This window comes from Hypanus sabinus, chromosome 10, assembly GCF_030144855.1.
Source record: "Hypanus sabinus isolate sHypSab1 chromosome 10, sHypSab1.hap1, whole genome shotgun sequence".
Classification (NCBI taxonomy): Eukaryota; Metazoa; Chordata; class Chondrichthyes; order Myliobatiformes; family Dasyatidae; genus Hypanus; species Hypanus sabinus.
The window spans coordinates 75,690,088-75,703,507 of NC_082715.1; the positions used below are offsets into that span (position 1 = coordinate 75,690,088).

General features: G+C 37.6%; 1 protein-coding gene across 2 annotated transcripts in view; it reads right to left on the reverse strand.

Moving 5' to 3' along the window:
- The window catches only part of slc17a5 (solute carrier family 17 member 5), a 55,676-nt gene that overhangs the window by 4,261 nt on the left and 37,995 nt on the right, over positions 1–13,420 (reverse strand). For both annotated transcript variants that reach the window (XM_059982098.1, XM_059982099.1), the window contains 2 exons: positions 13,281–13,413; positions 4,875–5,022 (listed from right to left, as the gene is read on the reverse strand). In XM_059982098.1, coding sequence (XP_059838081.1) covers positions 4,875–5,022; positions 13,281–13,413 — 281 coding nt within the window. The remainder of the gene's footprint in view (positions 1–4,874; positions 5,023–13,280; positions 13,414–13,420) is intronic.

Here is a 13,420-nt window from a genome sequence, read left to right on the forward strand (position 1 = left end):
CTTAGGTGCCACATTGCCTGGTTCAGGAACAGTTATTAGCCTTCAACCATCAGGCTCCTGAACCAGCATGGATAACTTCACTCACCCAAACACTGAATAGATTCCACAACCTGTCGACTCACTTTCAAGGACTCTACAATTCATGTACTAAATATTTATCACTTATTATTACTACAGTATTTTGTTTTGCTTTTTGCATTTGCAAAATTTGTTGTCTTTTGCAAATTAGCTGTTTATCCATCTTTGCGTGCAATTTTTCATTAATTCCATTGTGTTTCTTTGTAATTATTGTGAATGCCTTCAATAAAATTAATCTCAGGGTAGTGTATAGTGACAGATACCGTATATGCCTTGACAATAAATTTACTTTGAACTTCAATTTAACTACATAGTTTGTTGTGATATGATTTGAACCGACAACCTCTGCATTACCAGACTCGTACTATTATCACAATGACCTTAATATATAGGACCAGAGTTAGGCTAATTGACTCATCAAGTCACTGACAGCCAACCAGAAAAGGCTCCCCTTATTTCCACTCTTTGCCTCCTGCCAATCAGCCAATGCTCTATCCATGCTAATATCTCTCCTGTAATACCATGGGCTCTTAACTTGTTAAGCAGCCTCATGTGTGGCACCTTGTCAAATGTCTTCTGAAAATCCAAGTACACAACATCTACCAATTTGCCTTTGTCTATACTGCTTGCTATTTCTTCAAAGAGTTCCAACAGATTTGTCAGACAAAATTTTCCCTTAAGCAAACCATGCTAACTACAGACTAATTAATCAAGTGCAGGGGTACTCTGCACTGGCTGCCCATTTCCCCTCCTTTTCCTGACAACACCCTGACAGCTACTTGCCTCCTGCAGCCTGGGGGTGATTACCTCCCAGTAGCTCCTATCAATCACCTCCTCATTCTCCCTTATGGTGCAGATGTGGTTATCAGTAGACTGGGGAATCCCCCAGAATTCCCATACCTCACACACAGAAAAAAAAACACTGTTCTGAAGCCATTCGCACTGCACTATCTGTGCCCTAACAGAGCAGGAATGAAGAATAAAGAAAAAAAGAGAAGCTTACCTAACCCAGCAAGACCTTGTCAAAGCCACACCACACCTTTACAACCTGCCTCATATGAATTTGCTCTTTCTAATGACTCACGCTCAGTGATAGGTTGCAGTCTAACTCCCAAAAACTGCTGCGAAGCATGTCTTTTTAATCTTTAGGTCAAACCTAAGTGAAAAACTCTCTTCTCATACACCGGCTCAGTGATAGGTTGGAGTCCAACTCCCATGCTTATAGTCCAATGCCAAGCATAAAAACTATGCTTTTACATATTTAAGTCATTTCAACTCATTTGGTTTTAGTGGTTGTTAAAACGAGTGACTAAAAAAATTCAATTTTGTACACATTGCTGTCCAAATTGTAAACAGCAACTATATTTACCACTTTAGATGGGCCATTTGAAGCTAGAATTTACATTATTCAGTGCTGCTTCCTAGCCTAGATCAAAAATACACTTAGTGGCCACTTTATTAGGTATATCTGTAAACCTGCTCATTAATGCAAATGTCTAAGCAGCCAATCATCTGACAGCAACGCAATGCATAAAAACATAGAGACATAGTCAACAAATACAGTTGCTGCTCAGACTAAACATCAGAATGGGGAAGATATGTGAGCTAAGTGACTTTGGCTGTGGAATGATTGTTGGTGCCAGATGGGTGGCTTGAGTACAGGTTAGGTACCCTTTATCCGAAATGCTTGAGGTCAGAAGTGTTTTGGATTTTGAAATATAAAATGAGACAGCCTGGGATCACCATCATTCCCAACTCTGAATTTATGTGCTACTGGTGAGCAATCTTTATCTTACACTTGTTCATCACACATACTGAATGTAGTGATGCAACTGTTCAGCATGTTAGATTTTTCAGCAATGTTGACAAACTTATCAAGGAATTTCTCTGTTGCTTCAGGAAACACTTTATCACCACAAATCTTTAAAAAATTAATGCCATGCCTTTTCTTAACTTTCTGCAACCCGCCTGGTGAATTATCTTCAATTTTCAGTTCATGATAGGTCTTTGCTTGTTTCATGATCAGCATACAGTTAAGTGGCAAATGTTCACTCCAACGCTGATGAATCCACTTCAATACATGATCAAAACCCTAACTTTTTCCCTTCTGCAGTGTTTTTCTATTTTTCATTAACCTGTTCATCGCATATGTGAAGCCACTTCTCAGAACTGTCTGTGGTGCACAGAGACGTGTGCATGGCTTGGGAACCTTCCTAGAACCTTGTGGAATTTTCTCTTTGTGACATCATGTCAGTGTTCAAAATAATTTTAGATTTCAGAAGTTTTCAGATTTTGGAATTTTGTATATAGCAGACTCAACCTGTATTTCAGAAACTGATCTCCTGGGATTTTCCTACACTAGAATTTACAGAGAATGGTTAAAAACAAAATACATGTAATGACTGGCAGTTCAGTGGATGAAAATGCCTTATTAATTAATGAGTGAGGTCAGAGGAGAATGACCTGACTTGTTCAAGCTGACAGGAAGGTGACAGTAACTAAAATAGTTAAGTGTTACAAAGGTACTGTGCAGAAGAGCATCTCTGAACGCACAGCACTTTGAATTTTGAAGTGGACGGCTACAACCACACTGGGTTCTACTTCTGCACATAATAAAGTGGCCACCAAATGTATAATAAACATGGAAGGTCAAGTATATCAGTACTACATTTTTACCATAAATAATCTGCTGGAGGAACTTAGCAGGTTGAGCAGCAGCATCTGTGGAGGTGGGGGGGGGGGGGGGGGGGGGGGGGGAGGAACTGAAAAGTTTCCGATCAATTCTTCTTCTCCCCACAACCCCACCCCCCCCACCCCAAAACCAGGACAGATGGTGTTCAACCCAGAGTTCTTCCATAGATTGCTTGTGGTTCCAGATTTCCAGATTCCAGCATCTGTCTGTATTTTTGCCATTGCTGCATTAAAATTATGCTTAAAACTTTGACCTATATTCCATTCAAAATGGGAATCTTAAATGATAAAAATATCAGTGATGTCTAATCTGCCATGTCTAAATCACCGTTGAAACCTGAGCATTTTCACCCAGCATTTTCTACTAATTTGACATTTGTTTTAGATAATATCATGACTTTCGAAATGGAGAATTTTCTGCCTTTAACACCACTGGTCTAAAATATTTCCTCTACACAGCAGGACAATTGGGGGAACAATGGCAAATGAGGAAGAGAAGGCAAATCAATAGGGGCAGCAGTTGGTCATTCTGTGTCCACCTGACTAAAATTTGCTGGTCTTAATTTTTTTTGGGCTCTTTAACAGTGAGGGTGGGTTTTAAGGGGTAAATAAGCTTTTACACAAATGCAAACATGGCTAACATTAATTCTTCCAGTTTATGTAAGTAATGTGTAAATATGCAACAAATCTCCATTTTTATATGTTTACTTTGTTACGAATGTGCCACAGCTCTGAGGGGCCGAAGGGTGCGGGGTAGCCCCCTCCTTTTTGAGAATCGCAAGATCACTATTGAGTCAGTTCAGGAGACCCAGGAAATGAGAGAAAGACATGCAGAATCCACAGAGTTTGGAATGTGTCCTGGCCTCCGAAAGGCGGAACCATGGATACCGGCTATTGTCTCTTGGAGACGGAATTCTGTATTAAATCCTGTACGATGCATCGAAGCCCCAGGCAATGAACCGAGGGAGGGGGGGGGGGGTTGGTGGAGGGATTGCATCATCCCAACCTGATTGACATCTGAGACCCTGTGAGTCAGGATAAAAGAGGGTCTGGGGAACAGCCCCTTTAGACGCACCAGAAGAAACGCTAGAACTCCTGTAACAGCGTAATAGTGAAGCCGGTGGAAACAGCCCACATGCGTCCCTTTCCATTTGCCTCGGAATGGGTGGGTCTTGCCATGGAAGAACGGTTTTAGCTAACAACAAAGGGGAAATCAGTCCCCCAACGACTCTCGAAGGATTGACATCATAAAAGGAATGGGCAAGTTAAACCTCCGTCTTTCTCTTGACTCCAACCAAAGGCTGCAGCCTACAGCTTGAATGAACTAAACTGACTTCTATATTTCCATCGGACAATACATTATCCCCTAGACAACGATAGAGCTATTTCTTATTGATTATTATTATACCCGCGCTTTTAGATTTAGTATTGATGACGTATATTATCTGTATGTTTGCATTGATATTATTTTTGTGTATTTTATCAATAAATACTGTTAAAAATAGTACCATCAGACTTCAACGGACCTCTCCATCTTTGCTGGTAAGTGACCCAGTTACAGGGTATGTAACAACTTTAAGTAAATTTATTTTCAAGGTACCTATATAGCACCATATACTAACCCAAGATTCACTTTTTGCAGGCATTCAAAGTAGATACAAATAAACAGAATAATTGTATTGAAAGCATTTGTAGTATTGTGGTGAACTACATATACCTGTCTGGACACGCCCCCCCCCCCCACCCCGCTGACTGCTCCTGTGGCTCCTCCCACAGACCCCGGTATAAAGGCGATTGAGGCCTGAGCCCTGCCTCTCAGTCTCCAGGATGTAGCATGGTGGTCAATTGCTGCTTGTTCTTTCTTCCAGTCAATAAAAGCCAATATCTCGCCTCACGTCTTGAAGAGTTATTGATGGTGCATCAAGTATTTCCCTTAACATTAGGGAGATACTACAAAAATCACAGATAAAAGGATAAAAGAAATCACCCAAACATTCCGAGAGCTTCTGATGTTAATTTCAGGAGAACATCAAACTGCTAGAAGTGGAGAAAGTAAGTTCTAAATCACTTCAGAAAAAACATTTCGCTAAAACAGGTTTACTTACGATGGAGCAATATCCAAATGATTAATGTTGAATCCAGAAATACTGAAGCCTCCTAACGCAGAGGATAGTGTTAAAAACAATACAGCCACTTCATAATTACAGCCTACATATCCAGCAGCAACCAGAAATATTGCAGGCCCAATCATACCTACAACAAAACAAAAATTGTTACAGATACTCTATAAGTAAAACCAACTTTTCTTGTTCAGATGCTAATATTTCTAAATCCTCTGCAGATTTTAGTTACTACATTTTTTGAAATATCAATTAACCATTGGAATATGGCAAGTAGAACAGTTAAGTATATGTTTCTGGGCGGCATGGTAGCATATAACAATCTCCAGTGATTGGAAAATAGGGGTTCAATTCTTGTCACTGTCTGTATGGGGTTTTGGCATTTTCCATGTGATCAGGTGGGTTTCCTCTGGGTGCTCTAGTTTTCCTCTATATTCCAAAAGACACACAGATTAGGGTTAGTAAGTTGTCGGCATGCTATGTTGGCACCGAAGCATGGTGACACTAGCGGGTTGCCCACAAAACATTCTCAGAAACATTGATGCCTTTCACAGTATATTTCAATGTACATGTGATAAATAAAGCTAAGCTTTATCTCTTTATCTTTTGTAATGGGAAAAAAATTACTGGTAATATTTGGTATTGGTTGACAGTAAGCTGGGTAGGCAATGTTTCATTTTCTAGTTGGTAATGATCTGTGTCCTACAGGGATTGTTACCAGAGCCTTAACTTTCAACATTTATATAATAACTTGAAAGGACTGAAGACATGACTGCTAAGTTAGCTGCTTATATAGCTTAGAAATAAGTAGGAAGATGTGCTTTGAAGGGGACATAAATAAACCAGAATGGGATTTAACAAGTTAAATGAGTTGGATAATTGCTGACAAATGAAATGTTGAAGAAAAATATGAAATATGAAATATGCCAGGAAAAATAATAAAGCAGTATATTCATTAAATGGTGAGAGATTGAAATTTCAAGAGACTGGCATGCTCTATTACAATTCAAAAGAATGGATAGTACTCAACATTAAGCAATTGGAAAAGCTAACACAACGTTGTTGCTTAATTTTAGGGAAACAGAATACAAATGTAGAGAGAGTATTATTCATTTATATGGGACACTGGTGAGCCTGAATCCCGAGTAATGTGAATAGTAGTGGACAGTTTACTTAAGAAAGGCTGTAAATGCTGGAAGCAGTTCAGAGAAATTTTTTTTGAGACTGATACTGGAATGAGTGATCCTTTATATCAATCAGAATTTGATGGCGATCTGTCCATGATGGATAACTTTTTTAACAATTTGAATATTCCCAAACTGACAGATGAAGATCGTAGCTTGTTTGATGCTCCTATCTCTTTGGCCGAAATAGGAGAGGCCATCTCATCAATGAATTCAGGGAAAGCTCCTGGTCCTGATGGTTATATTATAGAATTTTTTAAAACTTTTTCTTCTTTGCTTTCCCCTTGGTTATGTGAAATTTTTAATGATGCATTTGTTAAGAAGAGATTACCTCAGTCTTTTTATGAAGCTACTATCTCTCTAATTCTTAAAAAAGATACGGATCCCACTTTATGTGCATCTTATCGCCCTATATCACTATTAAATGTAGACTCTAAGATTCTTACAAAAATTTTAGCTATTGGGTTAGAAAAGGTACCATCACAGATTATTTCAGAAGACCAAACTGGTTTTATTAGGAATCAGTATTCCTTTTTTAATATTAGAAAATTGATTAATATAATTTATACTTCATCACCCACAATTCCAGAATGTGCTATTTCACTAGATGCTGAAAAAGCCTTTGATAGAGTTGAATGGGTATACTTACTTAACACTTTGAGATATTTTAATTTTAGTCCTAATTTTATATCATGGATCAAACTAATATATCATAAACCTGTTGCTTCTGTTCTTACAAATAATTACAGATCTTTTTTTCAATTATCTCGTGGTACGAGACAAGGTTGTCCCTTAAGTCCTTTATTGTTTAATATTGCATTAGAACCTTTAGCCATTGCTATTCGTGAATCTCCTAATATTTCTGGTATTACCTGCAATGAGAAATTATACAAGTTATCACTTTATGCTGATGACTTGTTGTTATATATTTCTGATCCTGACAGGTCTATTCCCGCTATTTTATCCTTGTTGGCTCAATTTGGTAGTTTTTCTGGTTATAAACTAAACTTGGATAAGAGTGATTTATTCCCTTTAAACGCGCAAACTTTATTGAATGAAAGGATACCATTTAAAGTTGTTGATGATAACTTTATCTATTTAGGTATAAAAATTAACAAGAAATATAAAGATTTATTTACATTGAATTTTTTACCTATGCTTCATCAAATTCAACAACTTACTACAAGATGGTCTCCCTTATCCTTATCATTAGTTGGTCGGATTAATGCTATTAAAATGATGATTCTACCGAAATTTTTATATTTATTTCAAGCTTTACCAATTTTTATTCCTAAATCTTTTTTTGGTAACATTGACTCAAAAATTTCTTCATTTGTGTGGCAAAATAAAAATCCTAGGTTAAGTAAAAGGCAATTACAAAAATCTAAAAAAAGATGGTGGTTTAGCTCTACCTAACTTTAGATTTTACTTTTGGGCAAATAATATTTGTAACTTAATTTATTGGAAATCAGATTTGGATTCACCATTGTGCCCACAGTGGGTAAATTTAGAATGCAATGAGGCACAGGGATATTCTTTATTCTCCGTTCTGGGTTCTTCTCTTTCTGCCGATTTAGTTAAATTCAATAAACAGATATCCAACCCTGTTGTCAAACATACATTACGAATTTGGTTTCAATTTCGTAAATATTTTACTCTGAAAAACTTTGTTCTTGATAGCCCTATTTTACTTAATTTTTTTTTCAAACCTTCTTTGACAGATCAAGCTTTTAGCATATGGAAAAGGAAAGGTATAAAATGCTTTCGTGATCTCTTCTTTGAAGGTAGTTTGATGTCTTTCGACCAACTTTCCAACAAATTTGAGTTACCTAAATCTAACTTTTTGAGATATCTACAAATCAGAAATTTTTTACATAAAATTTTACCATCCTTCCCCAATTCAACTTCAATGGACTTTTTAGGTATGATTTTTACCTTAAATCCCTATCAGAAGGGATTAGTGGCTTTTATTTATAATATGATTATGAAGATACAACCAGAAATATCAGGTAGAATTAAACAAGAATGGGAAAAAGAACTTCAATATAATATATCAATAGAAAAATGGGAAAAAATTTTACAAATGGTTAATTCTTCTTCTATATGTGCTAAACATGCTTTAATACAATTTAAAATTGTACATAGAGCTCATATGTCTAAAGATAAACTTGCTCGATTCTACTCTCATATTAACCCTCAATGTGACAGATGTCATTCAGATGTGGCTTCATTGACCCATATGTTTTGGTCATGTCCCACCTTATATAATTATTGGAAGGACATATTTGCTACCATTTCCTCAATTTGGAATATCGATTTACAACCTCATTTTATTACTGCAATTTTTGGTATACCAAATGAGGATGGTAATCAGTTTTCCCCTTCAATGATTGCTTTTGTAACATTAATGGCCAGAAGGTCTATATTGCAAAATTGGAAAGAAGTAAATCCTCCTACCACATTTCAGTGGCTCTCTCAAACTATTTCTTATCTGAGCTTGGAAAAAATTAGAAGCACTATTTTTGACCCATCAGTTAAATTTGAAGAAACTTGGGGACCGTTCATTCGACATTTTCATATGAATTAATTTGACCTCTCCCAGACCTTCTCTCTGTCTAGTCTTGTTCTGGTATGGAGTTCCAGAGTATTTGGCACTATCATATACAAATAAACTGTTATTATTGCCCATGTTAGTTTAGTTTAGTACTTTTTTTTCTCAATATATATTTTTTGCTTGTATTTTTACAATTTTTTCTTTTTCTTTTGATGATTATTCTTATTTTTTCATATAATTATTATAGGCTTGATTGATAATGTACTATGTTTTCCTGTTGATATTTTAATAGGATATTGTTATCCTATTATTAATTCAATTTCAAGTCTAATGCATTTATAACCTATTCATTATTATGTTATGTTTTTTTTATATATATATATATATATATATATATATATATATGAAATTCAATAAAAAGATTGAAAAAGAAAGGAATGAGTGATCAGTTGGAAAAGTTGAATTGGCTCAACTTGTAGGGCTTGATTGAGACATCTGTAATCCTGAGGGTTCTCAACAGTAATGGACATGACAGACATGTTTCCTTATAATCTACAAACCCCATTTCCAGAAAAGTTGGGATATTTTCCAAAATGCAATAAAAACAAAAATCTGTGATATGTTAATTCACGCGAACCTTCATTTAACCGACAAAAGTACAAAGAAAAGATTTTCAATAGTTTTACTGACCAACATAATTGTATTTTGTAAATATACACAAATTTAGAATTTGATGGCTGCAACACACTCAACAAAAGTTGGGACAGAGTTAAAATAAGATTGAAAAGTGCACAGAATATTCAAATAACACCGGTTTGGAAGACTCCACATTAAGCAGGCTAATTGGTAGCAGGTGAGGTATCATGACTGGGTATAAAAGTAGCGTCCATCAAAGGCTCAGTCTTTGCAAGCAAGGATGGATCGTGGCTCACCCCTTTGTGCCAAAATTTGCGAGAAAATTTTTAGCCAGTTAAAAAGGAACATTTCTTAACGCAAGATTGCAGAGAATTTAGGTCTTTCAACATCTACAGTACATAATATTGTGAAAAGATTCAGAGATTTCAGACATCTCAGTGCGTAAAGGACAAGGTCGGAAACCACTGTTGAATGTGCATGATCTTCAAGCCCTCAGGCGGCACTGCCTAGGAAACTGTCATGCTACTGCGACAATTATAGCCACCTGGGCTTGGGAGTACTTCGGAAAACCATTGTCACTTAACACAGTCCGTCACTGCATCCAGAAATGCAACTTGAAACTGTATTAAGCAAGGAAGAAGCCATACATCAACTCTATGCAGAAACGCTGGCGAGTTCTCTGGGCCCAACCTCATCTCAGATGGACCGAAAGACTGTGGAACCGTGTGCTGTGGTCAGATGAGTCCACATTTCAGCTAGTTTTCAGAAAAAACGGGCGTCAAGTTCTCCGTGCCAAAGATGAAAACGACCGTCCTGATTGTTATCAGCAAAAGGTGCAAAAGCCAGCATCTGTGATGGTATGGGGGTGCATCAGTGCCCACGGCATGGGTGAGTTGCATGTATGTGAAGGTACCATTGACTCTGAGGCGTATATTAGGGTTTTAGAGAGACATATGTTGCCATCAAGGCGACGTCCCTTCCCAGGATGTCCATGCTTATTTTAGCAGGACAATGCCAGACCACACTTTTGTAGACACAGAGTGCGTGTGATTGACTGGCCTGCTGCCAGTCCAGATCTATCTCCTATTGAAAACGTATGGCACATCATGAAGAGGAGAATCAGACAACAGAAACCACGGACTGTTGAGCAGCTGAAGTCTTATATCAAGCAAGAATGGACAAAATTTCCAATTGCAAATCTACTACAATTAATATCCTCAGTTCCAAAATGATTAAAAAACATTATTAAAAGGAAAGGTGATGTAACACAATGGTAAACATGCCTCTGACCCAACTTTTGTTGAGTGTGTTGCAGCCATCAAATTCTAAATTTATGTATATTTACAAAATACAATTAAGTTGGTCAGTAAAACTATTGAAAATCTTTTCTTTGAACTTTTGTCAGTTAAATAAAGGTTCACGTGAATTAACATGTCACAGATTTTTGTTTTTATTGCATTTTGGAAAATATCCCAACTTTTCTGGAAATGGGGTCTGTAGATCAATGGGTAAGGGTCATTCAATTCCATACAGAGGAGACTATTTTTCTGAAATTCCCTTTAGTACAAATTTTATTCATACAGTACTAATGCTCATTCTTTAACTATTAGCTAATCATATCCAAGATCTGTCAGTACACCACCCACCCCACCCCCATACCAGAGAGTGATGCAGCCTGTCAGAATGCTCTCCACAGTAAATCCACAGAAGTTTTTGAGTGATTTAGGTGTCAAACTAAATCTCTTCAACTCCTAATGAAATACAGCAGCTGTCTTGCCTTGATATGATAAGTTGAGACCGGGTTAGTTCCTCAGAGATCTTGACACCCAGAAACTTGAAATTGCTCACTCTCTCCACTTCTGATCCCTCTTTGAGGATTGGTTTGTGTTCCCTCATCTTACCCTTTCTGAAGTCTACAATCAGCTCTTTGGTCTTACTGACACCAAGAGCAAGCTTGTTGCTGCGACACCGCTCAGCTAGCCGGCATATCTCGCTCCTGTACACCCTTTCATCTCCATCTGAAATTCTGCCAACAACAGTTGTATCACCAAAAAATTCATAGATGTTTTTTGAGCTATACCTAGCCACACAGTCGTGGGTATAGAGGAAGTAGAGCAGTGGGCTAAGCACACACCCCTGAGGTGCGCCAGTGTTGATCGTCAGCAAGGAGGAGATATCATCACCAACCTGCAGAGATTGTGGCCTTCCAGTTAAGAAGTCAAGGATCCATTACAGTGTGAAGTACAGAGCCCCAGGTTCTGCAGCTTATTGATCAGGACTGGGAATGATGGTTTTAAACGCAGAGCTATAGTTAATGAACAACATCCTGATGTAGGTGTTTGTATTGTCCAGTTGATCTAAGGCCGTGTAAAGAGCCTTGAGATTGCCGTAGACCCATTGCGGTGATAAAATTGCAGTGGGTCCAAGTCCTTGCTGAGGCAGGGGTTGATTCTAGCCATGACCACCCTCTCAAAGCATTTCATCACCATAGATGTGAGTGCCACTAGGCGATAGTCATTAAGGCAGTTCACACTACTCTTCTTAGGCACTGGTGAAATTGTTGCCTTTTTGGAGCAGGTGGGAACTTCCAACCTCGCTCGGAATTGTTTCTTTGCTCTTGAAATTATCCTCTGCAAGTCATAACTGGTTTTCTTGTACAGACTTGAGCCATGAGACCTAAATGCCACAGATCTAGCCCTTAGCAAGCGATGTACTTCCTGACTCATCCACAGCTTTTGGTTTGGGAATGTACAGAAAGTTTTCGCAGGCACACACCCATCCACACAGGTTTTAATGAACTACAGCATACTCAACCAGATCTGAAGATGAATCCCTGAAAACAGTCCAGTCCACCAATTCAAAGCAGTTCTGGAAGTTCTTCCCTTGTCCATACTTTTTTGGTTCTCACTACTGGTGCTGCAGTCTTCAGACTTGCCTGTCTACTCAGCGAGTAGAAGTACAGCCAGATGATCAGACTTTCCTAAGTGAGGATGTGTAATAACACGGTAGGCATTCTCGATGGTGGTGTAACAATGATCCAGTGTATTGCTTCCTCTGGTATTACAAGTGATTTGTTGATGGTAATTATTTAGTGGCTTTTTCAGGCTAGCCTGGTTAAAATCCCACCAAAATTATGGTGAAGGTGTCAGTGTACAATATACAATACTATTTATTGTATATATCCTACTCTTTGACTTCTCAAAATGTATTACCTCATATTTGTTGGGGTTAAATTTAATCTGCCATTGCTCTACTCAACTTTCCAACTGATCTATATCCTGCTGCAGTCTTAGGCAATTTTCCTTGCTATTCATATCACGACACCAATTTTCATATTATCAAATTTACCAATCATTCCCCTACTTTCATATATATGAAAAATTTAAAATATATTACAGACAGCCAAGTTTTAGCACTAATCCCTCCAGTATGTCCCTAGCCACAGGCTTTCAATCAGAAAACATTCTTCCACCACTACCCTCTGACTCTTACCACCAGGCTAATTTTTAAATCTAATTAGCCAGCTCACCTTAGCTCTCATGTGCTTTAACCCTTTGGAGAGATCGCCATGTGAGACCTTGTCACATGAAGTTGACATAGATAACAGCAATCACTCGGCCTTCATCAGACTTCTTGGTTGTTTCCACAAAAATGCAATCAAATTAGTGAGACACAATGTCCACATCATAAAACTATGCTGACTCTCTAATTGGACTTTATGGACATAAATCCTGCCACTTAGCGTTTTCTCCATTAATTTCCCTACAATAGCTCTCCAGCCTGTCATTAGCTAGATTATCCCTGCTATGCACTTTAAATAAAGGAACAACATTAGTTATCCTAGCTAATTAGCAATTTAATTATTTAACCAATTATTTTATTAATCTGGTGTTATTGGTTTAATCTGTCAATTCTGTTTTTTTAAAAAATATATCCTGAACAAGTTCAATTAAACGGCCAGCACTTCCTCATCAATAAAATAAGCAACCCCCCCCCCCCCAAATTGAAAGAACTTGCCTATTAAGGTGCATAGTTTCCGAACAGTAGATATAGTCCAGTTCTGTTTTTTGATCAAGTAATCAGCAATCATTCCGGCACTCATCATCAATATCCAACAGAAGAGATATGGTAGTGCTGATAAAAATCCATTCTAAATA